At 38.3% G+C, this 25,267-nt stretch overlaps 1 protein-coding gene across 3 annotated transcripts in view; it reads right to left on the minus strand.

Annotated features, from left to right (window-relative positions):
• Positions 1–24,878, minus strand: part of MYOM1 (myomesin 1) — an 82,163-nt gene extending 57,285 nt beyond the window's left edge. For 2 of the 3 annotated variants that reach the window (XM_042030454.1, XM_042030462.1), the window contains exons 1-8: positions 24,735–24,877; positions 20,733–21,179; positions 12,389–12,526; positions 7,569–7,779; positions 5,665–5,822; positions 1,958–2,050; positions 996–1,084; positions 811–870 (exon numbers count right to left, since the gene is read on the minus strand). In XM_042030454.1, the coding sequence (XP_041886388.1) occupies positions 811–870; positions 996–1,084; positions 1,958–2,050; positions 5,665–5,822; positions 7,569–7,779; positions 12,389–12,526; positions 20,733–21,118 (1,135 nt within the window). In that variant the 5' untranslated portion in view covers positions 21,119–21,179; positions 24,735–24,877. Of the gene's footprint in view, positions 1–810; positions 871–995; positions 1,085–1,957; positions 2,051–5,664; positions 5,823–7,568; positions 7,780–12,388; positions 12,527–20,732; positions 21,180–24,734 lie in introns of all 3 variants that reach the window. The other variant, XM_042030446.1, reaches the window with a different exon arrangement.
• Between the last annotated feature and the right edge of the window lie 389 nt (positions 24,879–25,267).

A 25,267-nucleotide genomic window follows, 5' to 3' on the forward strand; every position in this document is an offset into this window, starting at 1 on the left:
CTTTTATGCAACTAGCCTACACTGATAACTCTCCCTGTAATCAATGAATATATGCAAATCGTGATCTTTCTTTCTCATAACCGAGTGATAGATCCCAAATTTTATTGGAAATATATGGCCTTGCATTATGCAATGCTGTACATAATCTTGTATCTATAATTTCAGAGCTTTGGTATATAAATGCCAGCTAGTATGCCTTTGTAGAATATCTGGGATCCTAAGTCTAGAAGTCTCATCTGTCAAACCTTTCATGGGGTTCCTAGGGCACCTTCACCCCCTTGGCATACATGGGTGGATTTTCTTATCACCATGGAAGCATGGATGCAAAATTGTTAAAATGTGAGGTTCTCAGGTAAAATGCACTACAGTTTTTACCTTGATATATCCCAAATATTCTCACTGGGTTCTGAGTATTTAATCTTTTCTATGCATTTTCTGTGCATTTTCACAGCTTATGAAATCAGATAAGCAGCAGACAACAATTAAGTCACCTACTCTATGTAGGCTCATGCTTCCCCATGCCATGTTTTACATACTGCAAAAGAGGAAGTGTCTCTCTCTCTGACAGATTCTATTTCATAATGAAGTACAATATTAACAGGATGTTTCTTATATAAGCCAACAGACCTAGAAGGCAATGCCATTTTCCCCTGCTGGTGAGGCTAACACCATCTGAAATTGTAGAGCTCCACACCCTTGTAAATCAGACCTGCTTCTTTTTAAAATAATGTTACTAAATATTCTGCTTAGTCATGTGTCATGATGTCACAGCTATAAATGGAAGTGTCAAAGAAACATATTGTAACTTACATGGAGAGAGGGAAAGATTTCTAGAATGCAAAAGACTTGCATCAATTTCTCCTTTGTACCCTACACAGAAAAAGACAAAATTGGTCACTATCACCAAGAGGTAAAGGCTCTGTGAGCCACAAAAGCAAAACTGGTAATGTGCATCTTAACAAAAAAACCCTTGAAGGAAATATTTTGCAACCTACTCTTTACCACGAGGGAAGCGTAAACAGAAACTTCTCCTTTAACATTCATAGCAGAGGCATGATACTGGGCAGTGTCATCAAATTCACACCTGAAATTATAGAAATGATTAGGCAGAGCACCCATTTACTCCTTGGCATAGCCTCTCCAATGTTTTAGATTAAGGAAACCCTCAGAAATCTGGGTAAAATCTATAAAGTAAAAGCCTGTGAGACAGACATACTGGACACTGAACACTGGATGGATTGTAACCATTAAGTTTTTCTCAGTGTTAAACCTCAGTGTTTAAAATAAATCACAGATTTGAAATTGGGAATGCAGTATAAGTAGGAAAAACTCTCTGATAGTATTAATGTCTAATTTACTGTCTTCTATGAAGTGATGCCTAACATGGAACTTGTAGAAATGGTAGATTTCAAACAATACTTTCAAATGGCACCTGGCAGTATATCAGTTGTCAAATCCAGGTTGTTGTTGATTAGGTCTCATGTTTGCAATGTTTGTAATGCAAAGTGAGTGCAAAAATTTCCCATTTGGAAGATGAGTACTGTTAAAGATATTTCTTGTGTGTAAATGAGGACATCTCAGTTCTGTTCCTCATGTCAGTAAGAATTGTAAGTTTTGTTATATTTGAAAAACAGTTAACTCACATGTTTTTACATGTTTAACTGTACTCATCACCAGACAGATGGAAAAAGTAGTCATAAATGTCCCACGTTTCTGACTCAGCCATGAATAGAATATCCAGATAAATAATCCAGATAAATAGCTCAGGTAAATTTCATGTCCTCTACTGAGGTAGACTAGAACTGCTTCAACATTTAGTAGACAGCATTCACCACAGCTGATATCACCTGACTTGATATCTCTTGATCCCCAAGAGGTATGTTCACATTTTGCAGGTCTCACTTTACAGCAACATTTCAGATCAAGCTTTTTGTTAAATTATTAAATATTTCCTTACTCGGTAATCTCCAGGGAGTGCAGCCCATATCGACTTTGAATGATATACTTGCCAGGGTGAGCCTGTACATCAATGGGCACGTTATTTTTGTACCTATGGAAAAGCAAAGAAGCAGTATGTCACAAAGAGAAGTCATTCTATGCTTTAAAAGGTCAAGTGCTTGATATTTGAAGTAGAACATCAGCTTCTGCATGTTTCTCCTAGATAAACTGTATTCTAACTCCCTGGGAAGACATTAAATATCTTTGGAAGTGTAACCTTTCTCTCTTTCTCTTTGACCTGCCCCAGGTAGATTTTATTCTCAAATTAAAAGAAGAAAATAGTCTCGAGTGGGATGAAAATCAGTTCATATTACCATGAACTTCACGTTAGTACTTGTAAAGGAAAGGAGGAGTCTCATGAGCAACATCTCAGAGTTTTGTAAATTGCAAATAAAAATTCTGTAGCCTCCTTTCTTACTAGCTATCATAAACATTTTGTTTGGTTTGCATATTTGACCTACTTTTAAAACCTTCATATACACAAAAAATGTTAGGTAGAAATTTAACTTATTTGTTTACTTGCAATTTAACAGAGTTAGACTGGCATACACTTTGACTGTTTTCTGGCACAGATAGGAGAACTTTACTGTTCAAAATTCCCCGTACATCATTTGAAGGAATGAATGAACCAGTATGAATGATCAGTAGTGAGCTGGTACTGTTAATTTCAGAATTTATATAAGACAGCTTGAAACTCACATAGTGGAAGAACAGTGGTGCATGAGAAATTCTTCCTCTTCAATTGTTGCATAAAATATCACTCATTCTGGACAATACATGGTGTAATCAAGTAAATGTTTGAGTGAATCCTGTCTTAAGCAGGCATTGGAAATATGTAAAAAACTGGCAATAGAAGTCTAATAAAGAAATTGCCCTCTGAATTGTATTCAGTACATTTGGCATTGATTTCAGGTCCATAAAGAAAAAATGTTTCCTAAGAGAGTGTCCTACTTTAGCATAGCTTTCCTTGTTCTCCATAAGGTATATATATATATATAAAGGAAGTGGAATGATAAAGGATGATAGATAAAAGTATCTTCACCTTTTACTCTGACGTAGTTTAAACAAATCTTTCTCCTCACAACAGATAACTAGACAAAGAGGTTTGCTTCTAAATTTCAGATTTTATATTTTAAACCTTTCATGATTTTCAGTCAGGAAAGGGAACTAGTCTGGTGCCAGTGGCTTGCTACACTTCACCAAAGAAATCAGTAATTAATGATTTTATTTGCACCAAGAATATTATTAGTTGAATATATCTCAAGATGAAGCTATATCCACAATAAATCTGAAAACTGTCTTTCAGCACCATCAGCATTGTACAGTAAAGAATATTTCCCTGGCTACAAATATTTGGGCATAGTCATACACTGGGAGTTTTCCAAGCATTTAAGTAAGGACCATAAACCCCAATGCTTTTCATCCTGATCTTCCTCTCAGCAAAATGTCTGTGAAAAGGGGCTCAGTGCAGGGCAGTACTCTCTATTCTGCACATCAATCATTTGCAGAGATGCCTGACCTCATTTATCTATTATCCTGGCTTAGGCAAAGAATAATACAAGAACCCAGCAAGAGTAATACATTCAGCACCACTCTTCACCTCATCTGTGAGCTGGTGCCCCCCAGACCAATCTGCCTGGGAACATCAGGGCATCTTTATATTACATCCAGTGTGTCAATATTTTAGAAAATCAAATAATGCCATCAGTTTGTAATATTTTCCAGGGAATATGCAATCCTGTAAACAGGACTTAACTCCACAGTATCTTTATATTTCCTCCAAAGGGCTGGGCAACCCTTGGATCCTATGGCAGCCAAGTTGTTTGGCAGCACAGGGTGCTGTGTAGAAACAAGCTTTAACTGAGTCATGCCAGTAGCAAGAAGACTTTCACTTCTTTTGTCTTCATTATCAGGTTAGTAAAAATTAATTGATTCAATTTTTGCTTAATTATATTCATCTGTAGAAAGAATGGGGCTCGTATTAGAAGGACCACTTGTTATTTCTGGAAATGCAAATTCCAGAGCAGCCAAGTCATTAGCTAATGTGGGACTGCGACCTCCCACTGTCATTAGGCACTGATAGTTTATGCTTTCTGCTACTGGTTTCAAATGTCCTGGGTTTTCCATGTGCTTTTTTTCTCCAAGGGAGTCAGAACAGCTGCATCAGGCAGTAAGCTTTTCTTTAGAGAAAGTTCATAAAGTTTTGTAGTTTTTCAGGCACAGCATGAAAAGATCTTCATTGCTTATACAAAGAATGACTGCTTGCAATATTCTACTGACATTTTGCTTGTAGGGCTGAATGAAAGCTGACAGATCCAGGTCAGCACTGTTCTATATCTTAGAGCAAAGACACCTGCTGAAATGGATGTGAACTCTTCTTTTTATTTTTCCATTAGTAGCCTGTGGCAAACTGAAATCCCTTTGGAACTCAGATGTACAGTAAAATGATGTATTAATTTCCACCATCCACATTTAGCACTTAGATGAAAGACTGTTTCACAGTGAGAGCAACGGCAGACAGCTGAAGGCTCAGTTTAACCATGTCAGGTTTTGGGGATAAGGTGATCTCAACCAAAGCGAAAATGACCCAGCTCTTGAATTCTTGGGTAGGACTCAGGTTACAGAGCTCGATTACAGCCATGAGCGTAGCTGACCATTGCTTATATCCAGCTGAGACCAGATCTGAAGGGTTTGTTTGGAATCCTCTCCAGGAGGAACGTGAACACAGGGCACTTGCAACCCTTACAGGATGGGAAAACTCTGCCCATGCAGAGCCTGGCTATCAATTGTCAGAGTCTAAGGAGAGAGATCAGTGACTTTGTGGACTCAGCTCTGGCCTGTTAACACACCTCTTAGTAGCAATTTTTGACAAGCCCTGAGATTAAGGTTTTTAAGACCTAAATAAATGCAGAGTCCCTTAAACAATTCAATTACCAACTTGCCATATATGATTATCACATAACATTTTGATATACTAGATGTTTTCCTTCCAATTCAGCATATTCTGTGATTCTGTAAAATTTTCCAAGAGACTGCAAAGCTTTCAGCTTATTTGGATGGTTCCAGATCTACCTGACATCATTGACTTCAAACACTGACGATGTGTCTGCTATGAATACGTCACCATTATTGAGATTTCACAGCATCTCCAGGGGATTTCAGTTTCATGGAGATTCAGTACTATAACTGCTCAGCTGCCAAGAAGTTTGCTAGTGACCAAAGCCTGCTTTAATGCTTCAGGGACATTAGTGTCATTTATAGACTAAAGACAACTATTTGGAAAACATTGCTAGAGATAGTATGATAGATTAAACTATTATTTTTCCTTAATCATTGACAGAAGGAATATATTTGATGTCTCTACTAAATAATAAAAAAAAAAATCTATGTATTCCTAGTGCTGTCACAAAAATATTTTAAATATTATTATATTAATTTACTATAACAACAATATATAATTATTTTTGTTATTATTATTACTTCATTTTAATATTTTGTTCTTTTCCTGTACAATGTGACTTGAAAGGTGTTAGACAGGCCTGTCATGAGTGCCTGATTTTTTTTTTTTAATTTAACTTATATCTTTTCAGCAAAATGACTACATTCACTGAGATGACTTCAGATTCTGGTAAGTGGTGCCTTTCAGTGCCAGGGATACAAACTTACCATGTAACACGGGGTGCTGGCCAGCCAGCCACGGAACAATTAAATCTAACATTTTCCTTTTCCCAGATAGTGTGGGAACGAGGCTCAATGATAAACTCAGGAGGATGTAAGAGTTTATCTTGATTCAACTTTTTATGGAATGCCTGAGTGTCTTCTAGCTGGAAAAGAAACATTTTATTATAAATTTGATTATAACAGCAATTAGAAGCTGAAATTATTAACACCCTCTGCCCCCCCAAAAAAGTGCAAAAACCCCTGCAATTTTTATTTAAAAGTCCAAACAGACATACTTAATGTGTTTATCTCACCTGGACACAGAAAACGAAGTTTTCATTTTCTGGAAGTTCTCCTTCCAAAATAACTAGATTTGATTTTAGAGGGCTTTTCCCCTCAAAACTATTCTAAATAAAATAATTTTCCACATTTAATTACCTATTTATTATTTTAAATACAGAGTGAAGGTGAAATAGGCCTGAAACTCAGATGTCTTCTGTACTTTTGCTGTAATGCAAGACTGTCTATGCCTAGATCATCTCTGACAGAACTACTCTCAAACCTTTCCTCTTTCATCCTCCCAGGTAATTAGTTCAACTGCTTGACTATCCACAGAGCTGGAAAAAACTCCCAATATGAATCTGACTTTCTGCAAACTAAACTATTTATTTTCTGCCTTAACTTTTACAAATATGGAGAATTATAGGTCCCTGTATTCAGATTATTAAAAGAGGACATTTATAAACTGAGCAATACCAGTTTTCTTTACAATGGTTTCTCAGTCCTGGACAGGTTTTGTCTTCAACATTCATCAGACAGTGACTGTTCCTTATCATAGGTCCAACAGACTCCAACACAATTAAATAACTGCTCCTTATGTGTTACTGATAATACTCTAGATCGGCATTTGTTTTACAACATTAAATTATAACATTTATTGACATTAAATCGACTGGTGTTAAATTTGTGACCTTTTATAACTCTCAGATCCTGAGAGACTTCTACTTAGCCAGGCATTGGTCATTTACTTGATCTTTTCCTTCTGTGTGTAGTAATTTCCATCGGTTGTTATCAAATTTCACCCTTACTGTTTCTCAATTTTTGAGATGATGTTGAATTTTTTACCTTGTCCTTGGAAGTGTTTATACCCTTTCCAACCTTATGTCATAAGGATATTTTATAAGCATATCACCAATTCTTCTGCTTAAAACAATAAATAATAAAATATAGTAATAGTATAGCATAGTAATATAAGTAGCATAGTAATAGAAATAAAGAAATACATTTGCACTTACATGTCCTGGCAGTCTGGTCACAACATATTTGTAACTATGCTCTGAGTATTATTTTTTAAGAAGTTGGACAATAATGCACACAATTAAAGATCCAGTTCCAGATGTTCCTCCCTAATTTACACCTAATTTACACCCAATGATTGAAACTCCAGAGTGGACACTTTGTACAAGCTTGTTCTCAGGCCATAAAAGTCCAGAAATTACCCATTCACCTACTCACGACCAAGATATCTATATATACAGATATATATGGAGATATATATATATATGTAGGCACCTTTACTCTTTGCCCAGCAGCTGCCTCATGAAGGTGTGGGCATGGTCAAAGAGCCTTCCCTGGTCCCCTACTCTGTCCTTTTCTCTCAGCACAACAGAAACATTCCTGGTGTCTGCCTCAGGCATAGCACCTCTTTCCTTATCCATCTGATACCTAGATAACAAGGCTTTTAAGTAATTCAAAAGATTTCCATTGAAAGTACTTTGGTTAATTACTACCATTATTGCAATTGCCTGTGGAGTAAGTCAGGGCCCTGGTGTGCTAGGCACTTTACAAACACCAAACAAAAAAAGGCTCCTTTTCTTTTGCAGCTTAAGTGTTCATTGCTACTCTTTTACCGTTTTCTTCATGGCCACACGTTCAGCAGACTCCCGGATCGCTACTTTCCTTGACTTTTTTTCATGATGCTCCTCTTCAGAAGTTGTCTTGGCCACCTTGCTGACGCTAACTCCTTCACCTGTGGCAAAAAGGTTCCTCTTGGCAACATATGCAGCACTTTCTTTAATTCTCTCTTCTTCAGTGTCTGTGATACCACTGATATTCACTTCTCTGAAAGAGTTTTTAAAAAGCAGAATTCCATTGGTAAATGCTGAGAACATGTTCCATTTGTACTTGCTACCAAATTAGCCACTACAGAGGCCAACACTCTTCTGCTACTACAGTCTCATATGTATTCAAAGCAGAAACGTGGAAGGGGTTCTGCAGAAAGACTGAGTATTTCACTGTCAAAAGTCTTGGCCATTTTCAGTGCCTCTCCCTCTAAACATGCCATACACATTTTCAGTTTAACCATGATCCTACTGCGTTTTTTCATCTCCATCACTATAAAGATGAGTGTAAGGCATAGCCACAGATCTTCAGTTATTAACTTACAGCTGCAGTGTTCATACCAAGACTGCCAAAGGGGCAGGAGGTAATTGTAGCTGTATAACAATGTCCTCATTTGGGATTTATAAACCCCCCCATATAACTGTAGATAACAAAAAGTTCTCTTCTTTCATAGAAAATTCAATCCTATATTGCTTTCAGGAAGATAATTAAGGATTTTCTTGAAGCCTCCTCTACAGGCTTTGTACAGAGGTGAGACACAAAGAACTCCCAGTGGGTGCAATCCTGTTTCCATACTCACATGAGGATGTACCATTAAAACCGTATTGTTTTGGCACTGTCAGGACATTACAGCTGCTGTAGTAGTACATATACAGTGAGAGCTCCTTTGTGAGAAACAGGGGAGTAGAAACTTCCACAGGCATTAATGAGTTTGATTTACAGCCCTGGAAAGAGCTTGGGTTGATGTAATGATAAAGGTATACAGATGTTAAGCAGAAGGATTATAAACTTATGTTTCTATAGTTATAAGTAAGAATATGTACTGGGTGATATGGTGAAGGGTTTTTAAGTATAGTAATGTGATTTTATAGTTTAAGTTAAGAATTTAGATGTTATAATAGAAGTATATGTGTGTATGTGAGCTAGCAAGTTATTGATTGTGGAACAGACGCAACGCAGTAAAAAGAACCAAAGGTGACAGGTTAAAAAGTCAAAACAAAGCTTTGTGTTAATTGCTTATTGGACCAAAAAGTTATAAATTGCCATGTAACTTTGAAAGTTGTGACTGTCTTCAGTTAGGGCAACTTGTTACTAAATACACGGCCTCTGAGACTGATGCCTTGTTTGATTTCTCAAGTAATAAATCGTGATAACCATGACTGTCCCATCTCTTTAATAAGGCACCGACATTCCTTGACTTAAGAAGAAGCATTAATATCCTCCTGGTGAATTTAGTAACTTTAAGGGAACATTAGATAGCACACTGAAGTCAAATTCTGTTTAAATTCTCATTAAGTGCCCGTCTTGCAAGCACTATAGAAACATCACCTCTGTTTCTAGAGTGCACTCAAGCACAGCCTCTCTTTTATCATAAAACACTTACTACTACTACAAAGCAAAAATATTAGGAAGAATGATGTTTTTTCTGTTTTCTTTAAGATTGCATTTGATAGCAGATCTCAATACTCAAAAAATTTGGATTAAGCTCAGAATTAACTGTCCAGCCCTTTATCTATGAAGTCAATTCAGTGAGATGTAAGACAGTCAAGCAGTGGAATGTGCTGTAAACTTAATTACATTTAAAAACTGCTGGAAAGACTAAAAATCTTACTTAAGAGTATAGAGCTTTGACCACCCTCAAACTCAACTTCCTGTGTTTCAATCTGCTTTAAGAGGATGATCCTTAAAAAATCAGTGGAATGATAGATTCCTTCCACTTAGGCACATGCCCCCATAAATATCACCTGAAGCTGCAGATATATGGAGGAGGTTTTTGAAAAATCAGTTTAATGAATATGGATATGAATATAGCTATCTACATTCATTTTAAATTAATCCATGGCATTTTTCTTCAAAGGCAAACTGATACTATTTCCTCCTTAATTACAGTAGTTAAGATATCAGCAACTTCACAGTATGGACTGGTTTCTCAAGGCATTAAGCATCTTTTGGGAACTGATGAATATCCTCTGACTAATATAGAACTCATCCTAGTCATCTGCAGTTGTAATCCCCAGATGCTTTTGATCAACAGTATTAAATATTTAGATTTTCTAATAATTTCTCCCTGTTATACTCTTCCCAGATCAAAGAGAAACATGTTCCCTGAAATGACAAATGCACTAAACCAGCAAACCATACCATTTAAGAATTGATTTTACAGTCAAGTCTCGAGGGTTTCAGTAGAAAACCCTTTTCAAACAGTTGCAACCCAATGCAACTCTGAATGGCACACACAAAATATAATTTTAAGGGTATCTACCAACTACAGTCCTTTGGCATAGGTTTATTAGTGATTGCAAATAGTTCCATGAGCCACATTCAGTAACTTCAGCACTTAGGGCATTTCATTAAGCTCTGGGTGTTTTATTGTCTAGAATACTGTCTGGCTGTCCATAATTTTCTCTTGAAGGATTAGCCCAGGTGTTTAAGAGGATCAGTTGCAAAGTGAATTATCTGAGAAAAGTAGCTTTTCTACAGCAGAACCTGAGGGTTCTGAAGTAGAACTAAATAATGGAAATGGTGACGCATCGCTGAAGGTCACCCAGCTCCAACCAACCCATGGAGAGATGATCTTTATAAATAACTATTCCTTTTAACAGCTATCTTCCCATGGGAAACAACACATCAGTTTCACAGGGGAATTTGGGAATGACATACAGCATGCACATGGTTCAATGGGCTTCAGCTGTTATCCTTCAAACAAAAATAAATATCTGACAGGAATGTGGCATGCAACTTCTGCAGTCTTGGCATGTGGTCATGAGCATGATACCAACAGAAGAAAGCCTAAACCAGATACCATCTCATGCCATGTTGAGTTGAGCACTCTAACAACCATCATATGCTCTTTTTAACTAATTAAAAAAAAATAAAAATAAAAAAATCCCAAAACAAAAATAAAACTTTCTGGATCATTTCAGTGGCAGAAAAGCACACACAACTTTCTGAATTGCCGTATGCAAAAAGTAAGACTGATACCAACAAAAAAAAAAACAAAAAAGGAGAATAACAGTGTTGTAAGAATCTGACAGTATCTTTTAATGTATGATCCCAAAATATTGCACAGACACAAATAAATGAAACTATGCACCATCACATGGAGTTAGATATTATTTTATGCATTTAAAAACCAAAATTAAATTATTTCTTAGGATTTGTTAAGATGTTAACATGATGGGCTAAGATCCCAGAGGCCTGTAAAAAAGCTCAGTATTAATCAACAGTTGTGCTTTTCAACTATTGCCCTACACTATACATTTTACTTGTGTAGACTCAAGATACAATGAAAAGGAATGATATTTGTGCTTGAGGGCATGGGAGACAGATGATGGTGAGCTGCTACATAAGTATAAACACCGGCTGAGGTGCAAAAGTAGTGAAGAGCCTTGAGAATATGTTATCTCAAGTTTTGTGTGAGACTGTCACGTTTTTATGCATTTCTGTCACAGAAGATACAGATGAAACTCCAAAACATTTTTTTAGAAAGGCAACAGTGTGTTTCTTAATGTTGGTTTGATTAAAGAGCAGTGAATCCAACACAGGAATGTACAAGGGATGAGAAAAATTTACTCAAAGATAGTGGGAGGGAGTTAATAAAAACCAAAACTACTGTTCCAATCATAAAAGCATCACAAATGCTCCAAAGGCCAGGGCAATAACATCCTCCACTGACAAGTTGGAACTCAGTTCACATGAAACCACAAGTTTGGATATAAAGCAGAAGTGCCATTGGCTGTTGATTAAGCAGTAGACAGAAAAGCACTGGCTCCCAGAAACAACTTGGAAGTGTCCCCTGAAAAATGCCATGCTGCAGAGGAAAGACAAGTTGAAGGGAGGTTTCTGTTCAGCTGCAGGTAGCCAAGAAAATTTTCTCCTGGCCTCTAACCAGGAACCAGTTTTCCACACTGCACCCCAGTATTTATTAATCTGAACAAGTGACTATGCTGGAACTGCTGGAGACTCCTACTAAAATCACTATGCCATACCCCAAAAAGAGCATGGGGACCTCTTTGCTAATGTTGGTTCTGGCTTCCACATAAAGTTCACATTCAGCTTTACTGAGAACACTTCTGCAATAAGGTGTATTACATCAGTAGTAACCATGCAATAAATACCACCAACACGTGAGATCAGTATGAATCATTACAATGGATTTGAGAAAGCATTTGGTTTTATTCCAGGTTTTCCCTGTGCCAAGACAAGACATTAGCATGTTGTTTCATTGTTTCTATGTTTAATGCTTGGTCAGAGACATTTGATTACAGAACAAGACTTCAAACCAAAATAATAAGCTAAATAATGTGGACAACATGCTTGCCAGGTTCCATATAAGCAGAGTTATATTTTCATTTCATAGAAAGTGTCTCTGACGATGTGTTGTAAACAAAGTCCAGACCCATGGGTTCATTTGTCCTGGCTCTGGATGATCAATGTCGGATTTACTGCCAGTCAGTTGACTTCTCTTTGTCTTTTTATCACTCATGTGAAGTGCAAACTATCACCATAAGATCCATGAGTATAAAGACAGATTAATGGATTTGTTATTTTATAATTTGTTAATAAAATGTCAGAAATAAGATACCAAACAAAATGAAAATTAACATACCGTCCTGTGAATATGGGCACTGAGTAGTCTATGGCTTCATTCTCTTTGTCCTCTGATATCAAACTCTGTTTTGCTCTCTTTGCTTTGGGACTCATCTTATAGGATTGATCTTCTATCATTAAATTGGAATTTTTCAGTCTGAAATAAAAATTATCTTATTAAATACAGGAAATAAGCTGTTAAGAAGCACTCCAAAATACAATTAAAGTACTAAAATTGTTTTGCTGTCTTATTTTGTAATCAAGAATTTACAATTTTTAATAGCTATAGTTTCAGAGTTATTAAACACATAACTAAGTGTACTTTTCACAATCTCATTACAAACTTACCACTGATGCCCCTTGATATTAAATCTAAATAGATAAACAACATACCCGGTAGCAATGTACTTTTAATAGCTTTTGGTTTGGGACTCGGGGAGTTTGTAATCCCCAGTTTTGATAGATCCTGAAGTCACTGAGTCCACTGGGTAATTCTAAAGATTGTATCTGAACTCATAATCTCTACTTTTCCAAAATTTACAGTCCTGAAATTGTGTGGTCCCGAAACAAAATGGTGGTGTGCAAATATATTCAAAGTAATTATGTGTTCAAGTCTCTCTACAGAAATTGTAGGGCAGAGCACTGCTCAGAAACCAGTGCTGTCATTCCCACTGCTCTCCCACACCACTCCAATCCATTGGAAGAGAAGAGCTGAGCGAAGTAACACTGTTTAACATAGCACAGATAAATGAAGGATAACTGGAAAGAAGGAAGAGCTTCCCCCTGTCCTCACCAGCCTGGGAGGGATTCTGAAGAGCATGAAGTGTATTTGAGGCAATCATTTTAGGTTAATTTTTAAAATAGTTACAAACTGTATAAACAAATAGTTACAAATAGTTACAAACTGTATAAACAAATAGTTACAAATAGTTACAAACTGGTCCTCCTTTGCCAAAGCAACACATCTCTAATTCCCATATCTATGGAGTATGCTAATTATTTGTCAGCCTTATAAATCCCCAAAGTGTCTATTCACCTGTCTTGCAACATCACCACAGAAAATCACATGTGAGTCTGCTTTGGTCTGGGGATTTGTCTACACAGTATGAGCTCCCTGCTTACATGTGCAGATAGAGGAGCAGAATTACGGTTTCTCAGCAAGGCTCATTAGCCCTGACGTGCCTGTACCAGGGATAACCTGCTTCCCACACCCTGGATAGCTTACACTGGTGTCTCTACACAGCATGCTGCACACATATATCAAACCTCGTGCTAACACTGGGCCCCTGGGAATGTTACACATGCATAATGTAATATAATATTATATCCTTGGGCTAATGTTTTCCTTAGGCTGTATCCCTGCAAAAGTACCACCACCAACACATGAAGAGTGCTTAGTTTCCAAAATATGTGCCAGTAATCTATCCACTGAGACTGTGTGCGAGAAGGCACAGGTCCACTTTCATTCTCCCATCTTTCCTTCCTTCATTGCTCTGTGTCCATCCCTTTGCCCAGAATGAGTTCTCTCCCTACCCAGTTCCTGTTAAATCAGTCTCCCATTCTCTAGCTCTCTCGCTGTCTTTCTTACTGTAATTGCTCTGTGCTCCCCAGGTGCCGCCATGGCCAAGCCTGCGGCACGGCTGCCAAGAGATGCTCAGTACAGGGGGTGAAAGCAACCATGCACTGCTTCTCCTTCCTTCCTCCTCTCTCTGTAACCTGGTTTCCATGCAAAAGAAGGCACAGCCAGTGAGGGCACATCGCAGGACTGGGGCCAAGGGTTTTCCCTTGTCAGGCACCACTGGATCAGCCAAGGCACAGACCACATCCACAGGAGAGAGTTGCTGTGGGCTCTGGTCTCTGACACTAGGCACTGCCCAGGACAGCCATGGATGGAGTACAAGACAGGCAGATCCAGCTTTAGGGACAGAAATCCAAGCAGAGAACACTGGGGAGCAGGCCAGGCAGAGTACAATAAAAACGAAGAGACACACTGAAACAGGGTGTGCAAAGGCCTCACTCCTGGCTTGGAGAATGATGTGGTGCAATCACTACAGCAAACCACAAATGCACTAGGAGAACTCATCAAGTAAGTGATGAGAAACATCACAGGCAAACTATTTTCATTATTTTTCTTAATTGAACTAGAGCCTGTAAGGAGCTGCAGATCTTTACTTAGCAGGTGACTTTTATTTTTGTCCTATTTTAAAATGGGTCAAACCTGGAATTTTGACTCTGACTGCCATTAGATTTCCTCAGAGCTTTAGGCTGAACCTGTTAGGAGGCCACTTGATTCCTGGTTGCTTCTAGATCAAGAAGGATCACAGTACCAATTGAACTTAAGTTAAAATGTCAAAAGGTTTCTATTTTCATAAAAGTAGTTGAAATGTGGTGAAAATTTCAGCTCAGGCATTTACAGCACTGTTAATTCCAGACCAACACATCAGTCCTAAAGGAGAGTTTGGCCTTGCTGTCAGTTTAATTTTCATTTAAGGTCCAGATTACACACTCATGTAGGGAATTAATAGTTAGCATATATATCAGTTCCCATCACTCCCTGCTAGGCATTTTATTGATGTCTTTCCTGTATGGTAGTGGGGGTTTTCTATCTTTCACTTATAACTCTCTAAAATTATTTGAAAGGGTAAGAATAAATTGTTATAGGTTCTGTTTATTTGATGGCTGTTATTTTACTCAAACACTCTAAGTGTTTGAAGTTGAATGTTTCACCTTCATGACCATATCAGAGCACCCAGCTGGTGTTTGCAGAGAGATAGCCAAAGTCACTCCAAAATGTTCTTTAGAATTGCACTGCATAAACCAAGAGATGAGTTCAATAAATTTGAAGCAGCAGAAAACATTTCTCCTTTCCAAATCTTATCATTTGTTTCTCTTCTGGCAGAGCTACATGGAGGCTAGTAGAAACACATATTCAAATGGAGCTCTGAGAAAACAGGTTGAACACTATTCTATCATGAGGTTTATTTCCCTGTTTTCCTTTTGTGTTCTTACTATTTCTTCCTGTGCAACACAAAAAGCAAATCCTGCCTAAAAAACATTATTTAGGTGGCCCAAAGGAGGACTCTGCTTCTTGAACCAGATTCTAAAATCTTGCCCTTTATTTTAAAACGTTTCAACCTTTTACCTGATATGTGGAACAGAATCTCCCCAGAGGAGAAGGAGCAGGGTATCAGTGCTCTCTAGTTTCATAGGAAGGAACAGTACCATGACCTTTTAACATCTTTCAGCCTCATTTGATATGCCCAGCTAGCATATAAATATTTTTTTCCAGGTCAGATACTATCTGTACTGGCTTATCAAGGTTGGTGACCCAAGCCTACTGTCCTCACTTTAGGTTGGCTTTCAGCATGTTAAAATGTCAACGCCAGCATTTTTCTAGTTTCTCACTAGAGTCACTGAGTTGTAAAAGGCACAGGCATTGTCCTGTAGAGATTTAAAAAACAGATGCTATTAACTTTTCCCTCTAGCCCAACAGAGGAACTAAAGAAAACACTGTGCAGGGCATCTGAAAATCCCAAACAGGTGTTTTGTTCTGTTTTGATGTCTTATTCTTAGACAGAGAACATGTTGGCACTGCCCTTGTTTCTGTGCCTGAAGGGACAGGTTTCCCACACTGCACAAAAAGAGTCTGCACCCAGTGGATGTAGAAATGTGTTCTGGGAGCAGACCACAACACCCTATTCCTTAGTTATTTCACTCCTGAATGAAAAGGAACATGTAAGCTCTTTTATACCTCTACAAAATCATGTATCTTGTCCTAAGCAGAAAGAGATGATGGTATACACAATGGTTGCACCAGTTGTACTTGCTGGAGAAGCTCCATTAGCCACAAGGCATTTTCCAGGCTCTCTTTTAGCAGCTGCTTCTTTCCTAATATGCAGTATTTTAACTTACTGTAAATAGGAGATAGTAGATTGGCAAACCCAGTTACAGGAAAGGAAAAAAAAATATTTTCAGAACAGAACTCTTTAAATTCAGCCTTTAAAAATGAGAAGTGCTTTCTTGTGACTATATTCATTTTGAGTTGCTGACAGGTTTGTCACAAGCCCAGGCAATATTGCTGGCAATATTCCCTAACACAGCTTCCACAACAATTTTATTTGAAGGGGAATTGTTTCCACGTAGCAGGTCCCATTAAAACAATTTCCAAGCTTGGGGATGACATCTGGAAGCCAGCTTCTTAACCCTCACCTATAATAAACCAAAGGATAAGCAGTGCCAAGACCATGGTCTTCTCATATTTCTGGAAGTGTGTTATTTACTCAGCCTTGTCCCGATCCTGGTTACAATATTGCTCAGAAGAGCATTGGCTCTCACTGGCAGCCTAATTAATTGCAATTTAGAAGGGCATCTCTCCTCCCTTTGCTTGGTACACCTGAATTACACCACGTCTTCTTCACTGTTTTGCTTGACCTGCAAAATACATGCAAATGCCTGAGCCACACCAGTAATTTCTGTTTTCCCTCTAAGCAGGTGTCTGGCCCTTTGGGTGACAGATAATCTGTCTGTGACACAATGGGATTATCTGATACTGCTAGACAGGAAAATAACATATGGAAAAGCAGTGAAAGTTTGAGCAAAGGCAAATCACTGAGCTCCCACAAAAAAGATTTAAATGAGTTTAATCCAGCAGTCCGGTTTGACAGGCCTGTTGTGCTATAAGCAGCTTTGGTAGATCGGACTGAAAGCTTCTCAGAAGCACATGGAGGATGCAGTGCTGCTGTAGAAGGTTTCCCCACAGGAGCCAGCTTTCCCATGCTGGCAGCCCCCAAGGATTGGATGGGGAAGAGGATGGATGGCCACAACATCAGCTTGTGGGAGATATACATCCCTCACCTGTACAGAGCCTCATGGGAAGCAGCGCATGTCGCTTTTCCTGCCTCTGCTGAGGCCAAAGGAAAAGTCCTTGGCTAGAGACAGCCCCACGAGCTGGTGGGGAGGGCTGGGTGTGAAGAGGCAACCTCTACATGGTGAGACGCTCTTCCTTTTGGGAGCCCAGAGGTCTGCACCTTTGCCCAACTGCAACCAGCAAAGCTGCAAGCTTCCATACTTGCTCTCGATTTTGCCAGTTTTCATTTCTTTCCTTGTACTTCCTCAAGCTGTTGTGGTGTGAAGAAGACTTGGAATGTGGGGGACAGGCCACTTGCACATGGAAAATTTTTTGTCCTGAAAAATCAAGCTGTGGCTCCTTCAAACTGCCTGTGTCCACACTCTGGCAACGTTTTTCACTCAAGCGAGGCTTCAACATCAGAGAACTGGGTCTGGGTCAAGGTCTTGCAGGTCACTTAGTTCCTAGTCCTTCTCCACTGCTCTCCCCGTGATAAATTCCTCACATAGCACTACTGCATGCCAACACTCTTGCTTCATGAACACTTTTTTGTACTGTGACTACAGAAAAGGATGAGACTTAAATTTTGCAAGAACAGTAAGTTTAACAGAAGCTACTTTAGATAAAAATAAGAAGTGACCTGAATAGAAACTTAATATTTGAGTTTTCCTGTTGGGTTTAGGGTGTTTTTCTGCAAAACTATATCCATTACGCAAAAAAGTATATTTGATGGTCACATTCACTGATGTGCAATCATCAGTTGTTAGCTGAAAAATTTTGTTGGGATTTGGATTTGTGTGTCAATTCTGGTTTCAAGCAAACACTACTGTTGAGGTCATTTAGATACAGCATTTCAATTCAAGGCCTTTTCTACTTCTAGAAAATTGAAAGAGTTTGAAGGTTCTTTATTTTTTTCCCTACACCATTCTTTTCATATGGATGAAAACAGAAAATCTGATTTTCCTAATATGTTTGAGTAATGCTTTTTGCCTCCACATTATCCCTTGAAGTGTTTTGGGTTATCTGGGAAAGACAGCACAAATTTGGCAAGAAGTCCTTCAAATTTGAACTACATTTAACTGTAGAATTGCATTATTTTTCCACTTTACCTCTTGCAAATTGCAGAAATATGGGCTGCAAAAAAAGAAATAAATACCAACATAGAGGCTATATTAACCATAAACTCTAGTTAAATATTGAGATTTTCATTCAGAAATATTGTCTCCTGTGTTAATTAAGTTTTGTGTAAGAGAGATTGGAATCACATCTGTCTAATCTTCAGAGTCCTTGTCTTAGGTAGCAGCACTGAATTTCTCAAACTTCCAACACAATGACAGGATCACAGAAATAAAGAAGTTGCAGCTGACACATTTTTATCTCTGATCAATCTATTGGCAACTCTTGTACAGAGTATTATATATGCAAATATGCTCTTTTAAACCAAAAGCTTTTATCTCAAGCAAAACCTCAGGAAACCTGGAAATATTTTAGGTTCTCTCTCAACTAAGCAATTTAATTTCCTTCAATATCACACTGCTCATATTAGAGTTCTTCTTAATGAGAGTATACAGATTTTAGAAGAAACTCACATGACAACTGAAGTGCTTGTGACTGGGACTCAGAAAACGGTTTGTTTAAACAATAATTTTTCACAACTTGAAGTTCCTTTTTTTATTGGAACCTTTTCTCTAAGAAGAAGGAGGCTTTGGCTTAGGGTCAGCTAGAGTGCAGGCACGACTGCATCGCTGCAGAAATTTGGGATATCTTCCCCTACCCAGCTCCCTTTGGAAGCATAACCCTCAGTCCCAGAACCTCCGGGTTTTCTATTTTTTCATCATAAATGAGATTCTCACTGCTTCACTCAGTGGTTAATTATCTGCACAAGTAAAATTATTTCAACAGCAAAGCCTGGATATGACCCAGCCTAAGACAATCAACTACAGAATCATAGAATCATTAAGACCTCTAAGATCATCAGGTTCAACCAGTAACCCAGCACTGGCAAGCCCACACTTAAACAGTGTCCCTAAGTGCCACATCCACACATTTTTGAACACTTTCAAGGATGGTAATCCCACTATGTCCCTGGTCAGCCTATTCCAATACCTGATCACACTTTCAGTGAAGAAATGTTTCCCAATTTCCAATCTAAACCTCCCTTAGTGCAACTTGAGGCCATTTCCTCTCATCCTGTCTTGTTACCTGGGAGAAGAGACTGAATCCCACCTGGCTACACTCCTTTCAGGCAGTTGTAGAGAGTCATAAAGACTCCTCTGAGTGTCCTTTTCTCCAGGCTAAAAAACTGTAGTTCCCTCAGCTCCTCCCCATAAGACTTGTGCTCCAGAACCTTCATCAGCTTTGCTGTCCTTCTTTGGACACGTTCCAGCAACTCAATATCTATCTTGCAGTGAGGAGTTAAATAAAGTCATTTACCTGGGCTGTAACAGCCTGAGGTTCAAATTCCTGAACAAACCCTGGCAAATAGAGATTGGACCCTGAACCTCCTGAAAGCCAAGGGAAGGCTGAAATCACAAGGTATTGTTTACAGTGGTACATGTAGTCCTTCCTTCACTGGTTTTGGCCAAGATTTCACCATTATCCACAATCCTGGGAGGATATTAAGTTTTCAAAATTTAAATTTTCTGGTGGACAAGTTTTGGTAAGTTCTGCTAATGGTACTCTTAATTTTACATTAATACAACAGCGAGCAGATGTTCAGGGCTGTAATTTGTTGATCATTTGTTCTATTGCTAACAGCTGCCCTAATCTTACTTTAATACTTCCCTAATTTCTGTAAATCTCTGAGATATATGCATACAAATAATATGAGGCTATTATATCAAAAATATTCTGCTAATGTAATTTTTTGAGCAATATTTATTATCTTAAATTTTAAAAACCCCATGGCAGCTAAGCATAGCTGCTCTTCTTATGCAAGATGGACACTTCAGGTTATTTCTACTTTGGAAATAGTATGCCTCAACCAACACACAGTGTGAAAATATCAGTTTGTTGAATCACTCAGCACAAAAGTGAAACTATTAGGCCAAAGAAGAATTAATCATATATGGACACATCAGCTCAAACTTGCATGAAGAGCTTTGAGTTCTTTTACTCCTCCAACCTGGCCAGATAAGAGACAGCCTCAATCCAGAAGCTGTCTCAACTCTTCATATTAAATTCAGCTGTATTAATATGGCTAAACAACTTGGAAGCACAGGTAACTCATGCCTAACCAGTTTGGAGCATGAATATGTCACCATTCAGCCACATCAGCACTGCCAGTGCTATTCTTACGACAGTCCAACGTTCACACATGGATTAGTCCAACAAACTAAGCTGACCACAGCCCTTCCCATTGCCAAAGCCAAGGGAAAACACCAGACCAGGAAAACAGATTAATGCCAAGGTATAGAGAAACTTTATGTGGACAAGGAGGAGAGTTTCCACTGCTTTCAATGGAAAGTGGTTGGACATACTTGCACCAGAATGCTGTTTTGAAGACAGATATTCTTACCCAAAATTGTAGGCTTCAGATCCCAGCCTGTAGGCTGCAGCCAGCTTGTTGATGGATTCAGATCCATGGCTGTAGGCAGCTGAGCTGGTGCTGAGGGACTGAGAGTCAAGGCTGTAGGCAGCAGATCTCTTACTTTGCATGGCAGAGTGGTCATAGGCTGTGGATCCATGACTGTAAGCTGCTGAGGAGTCAAGGCTGAAGCCCGCTGCAGACGAGTGGCGATGGGCCGCAGAGCCCCTGGCGTAAGCTGCAGATCCTTGAGCATAGACGGCAGATTTGCTCTTTGTCTCCTTTTGGTACTGGCTCACAGTGGACGACAGCGCTTTGTGGCGGTACGCACGGTCATAGTGCTCATGGTGTCTTTGGTAGAAAGGTAAAGACATCATGGGTGCCTTTGAATTTTGGGTTTCACTGCACTTTTCTGAATGTAAATAAACAGGATGACGTCTGAAAAAGAGCAGGCCAAACATAAGGACTATTGTAACGAAAACTCCTGAGTTAGCATACAAATAATACACAGCTTCACACAAACTAACACTGAACTTGAAAAATCAACTGCGATGAATTTAGAGTTATCTTTTTATTATGTGATTCAGACTTTCAGACAGATTCATATTCAGGTTTCAAGATGCTCACATATCACCTGTCATGACCAGAAACCTTTGCACCATTGTGTCTGTTCATTTGTAGTTGGCCTCCCTGCTACTGCAAACTATTCAAGGTTTATGTGCTCACGTATTACTGCAAACTAATGAAACTCTGTATGTCTGGCTTCTTCAGAGATAGTGTAAATAATTTTGTTCAATTACAATAGAGATAATAAAGTAATAAATTTTTTTTAAAGGCGTGAGTAAATCCAACAAGGCTATAAAGGCTGAAACAAAAATATATGAACATTTAATTTGTTTTTGTAATTCAATTTTCAGATTGAATTTAATGTTCCATTTATTATTATAACAGTGAATTAAAACACTAAGATTGAGAAGGATGTCAGTTTTTCTCTAAATGTGCATTACAGTGATTGTTTTGTATGTGATACCAGGGTTCAATTCAACAGGGCTTATTGCTTTTTATACCTTTACAGTTTAAACAGGGATACAGTCTGTATGCAATGGGTAAAATAATATCATGTTCCTCAATCCAAATCCTTTTTTTTAACCAAAAATACCATGTTCAAGACTGCCAAAACCCTTCCTCCAGACAATAGGCCCATTTAAGTTTTATTTTGCATGACATCAGTAGATGGTCTTGTGGTCACTTGTAGTACAAAATCTGATCAGGTGAGAGGTAGTTCCCCTCTCAAAATGGAATGACAGTTGAGTGCAGAAAGAATTTCCCTTCTTTGTTTGTTTGTTTGTTTTAAAGCCAGCAATTCAGTCATTATTTTGCTTTTGTTTAATTTTGCTGTGGTTATAACTGACTTTTCTACTTTGACATGCAAGCTTGCCTCAAGTAATCCATATGATAACCTTGCTTTCTCTTTCTTTTAGGCTTACAAGGCTACTAGGATTGTCCCTGTAATATCTTTTTAAGATAAAAGCAGCTGACTAGTAACAGAAATTAGCTACAATGAGGAAATATTAAGAAGGATTTAAAGAAGATCCAAAAACAATGGTGAGAGCTGTTTGTTATTGTTTTGGGGGTTTTTTAATATCAATCACAACAGTGGGAAAATTGTTCTGCTTCTTGTTTTCCTCATATTAATGCAAAACAATGTAATGTTTGGTCGTAAAATACACTTACAGAACTGGAGAGCAATCATGACTTCATGAAAATCTAGATATGTGGTTTGGGTTGTCCTGTGCAGGGGCAGGAGTTGGTCTTTGATGATCCTTGTGGGTCCCTTGCAACACAGAATATTCTGTGATTCTGTAATTTTTTCCCTGGTCTTTAAGCTTCCTAGATTTCAGTCCTCGGCTTTTTCTCTACTATTTGGTTCTGATAGCAAGTCAACAAATTTCAAACTATTCTCTTTGACAACTGCTGAGGTATTCACCCCAACCAAGGCAAATTATGAAAAAAAAACCCAAAACCACAACAAACCAAACCAAACCAAAAACGAAGAGGAAAACTTTCTTATATTTCAGGGCTCTCACAAGGAAGATGCTCCCTGTAGGATAACTGAATAGATCATTTAGTCGAAGGAAGTCAACAAGGAAGAAACTCATTCAGAAATGCCTTATGTAAAAGAAATTGCTGATATCTTGACCACAATGAAACTATGACTTCAAGGAAACCAGATTATGCATTTACTTTATTTTTATCTGAGGAAGAAGGAGAAATGGGAAAGAGTGTTAGCCCATTGCTCCCTAAGGCAAAAACTGATGTTCCTTTTTAACTCCCTTATTCCTCCCATATTCCTCATATTTTTTCATGTCAGTCTAAAAGAATGCAATTATTCTGTCTAGCATCCTTGTTTCTAATACCTGACAGTATTTTGTGTTGTTACTTATTTCACTGTTAGCTACTAGTAATATGTAGTTCCTCTTAATTTCCCTAGTTTCAGAAGATTTTTTTCTTCATTTTTCTTCATTGCCTTCCTCTTTAAGCTCTGCAGAGATAGGTTTAGGATTTATAAGTGCCGTGGTCACTGCTTAGGAAGGTTAAGGCATACAGAAGAATATTGTCTTGCACACTGAAAGGGAAGGAACATGAGAACATCCTGTTTTCCTTCTGCAGAGTACTACAGTTTGTCTTCACCAGCTTTATTTGAAGTGTTGGCTGGCTTCATCATTCATACAACAGCCACAATGCTAACAGCCATTCAGCTCAGGCATTCCCACAGCCTTCCAGGCTTCAGTGTACGAAAGGTGATCCAAAAGTATAAAGTGCTGCATGTGTTGTCCATTAAGAAGTTAAGTGAGGCATTTCATTTACAATTTATCAGACCAAAAGAACAACTTAAAATGTACAAAGGAAACATTTTTCTTCCAAACATAAAAGGTCGGGATTTCACTGCTCTCAGGAGTAAAAGTCTGTGATAGGAGTAAGGATAGCAAGGCAGGCACTGAGCACAAAGTCAGCTCTCCTGGTTCAAATCAAAGACCAACACTGACTCATACCATGTAAAAGGAAACTCCTTTCATAGGTATTTTATCACACTATGAGTTATGTTTTATATTTCCTCTGAAACATCACGGATTGCTCACAGGCCAGGATAAGTTAGTTACATTAGTCTGATCAGATACAGTAGTGTGATGCTATCGGAGATGACAAGTAATGCAGAAACTTCTAAGGACTTTGCTCCTCCTTGGAGCACTGCCTGATTATCAGATTGACTCCCATCTCTTAAGTTTTATCCATGCTACCTGCACCCACTTAGACTGCATTCACTAACCAGCCCCCTTCAGTGTGAGGGCAACACTCCCTCTCAAGATCTGTGTAGCACTTCACAACTTCTGAGCTTGGCCTAAAAATATTAGTGGCCATAGTTAGATGAATTTGCAGTTTTTGGAGCTATATTTTATCAGCTGTTGAACTGAGTATTTAAAATTACTACTGAGCAGGCAGACAGTTCTGTACTTGCCCATAGTTCATAGCTACACATTAAGGGAAGAGATGTTGCTGGCATTACCTCTTGTACTGTTTATCAGTCTGTGTAATTCTTTAAAGAGCTACTCCACCAATCAATGAAAACAGTGAAATAGATTTAAAAAAAGAAACTCTTGTAAGCACAGAAAAGACAACAACACACAACAAGAAAATATTTTTGTTATTTAAACATTCTGTAAGCCCACAGGAGACTACCTGACAAACTTCTGTATCTCAGTAACCCATGCTTCATTTGAGAGTACTGTGACAATATGCATATTTCACTGAGTGAAAATAAAAGAGCCCTGCACTTCTTTCATTTCACAGCTGAACCTTCAGATGTCTTCAATTCACATCCACAAATCCCTCAACTGCTGAGCTAAGATGAATAAAGGGAGCTACTATCAACTTCGCATTACAGATTCAGATTAAAAATAATTGAAGCCTTCCAGCATAAAAAACCCCACTTACCAGGATCCAAATGAATGGCAGCAAATGGAAAAGCCCCAAGTGGATGAATAGCACAAAAATACAGCAACAATGAAGCCAGCAAAGAAAGAGGCAGTTAGGACGAGGGGTAAGGACTGGACTTCAAGGTCCAGAACAAAAATAATGCCTGCAGTCAGTGGAATGTCAGAGCCCCAGTCCATACCTTTTATGGCCAGGGGGATGCTATAAATATAGCATCGAAGAGGGAGAGAGACAGAGACAGATACCGATACCCTGTACTATCTCTGTGCAAAGACATGATGACGGCAGCTTCAAACTAAAGCAGATACAGAATTCTCCCTTTAAAATATCCTCACTAAATTCTGCATAAAATCAGCATTCAAATTCAAAATTATTTCTAGGATTTTTTTTTCCTCAGTTATATCAGATTTAGGAGAAGAGAAAAAAAAAAATTGTGTCATGAACCAGAAACTAGGAAAGACCAATCCCTGTATTGACCTTTGCTACAGTACGAGAATATGAACATTTTACTGGTTCCTTTTTTTTTAATGCCA

Source organism: Corvus kubaryi, unplaced genomic scaffold, assembly GCF_017639235.1.
Source record: "Corvus kubaryi isolate FWS band 111438036 unplaced genomic scaffold, C.kubaryi_AGA036_p1.0 132, whole genome shotgun sequence".
In the NCBI taxonomy this organism is placed as follows: Eukaryota; Metazoa; Chordata; class Aves; order Passeriformes; family Corvidae; genus Corvus; species Corvus kubaryi.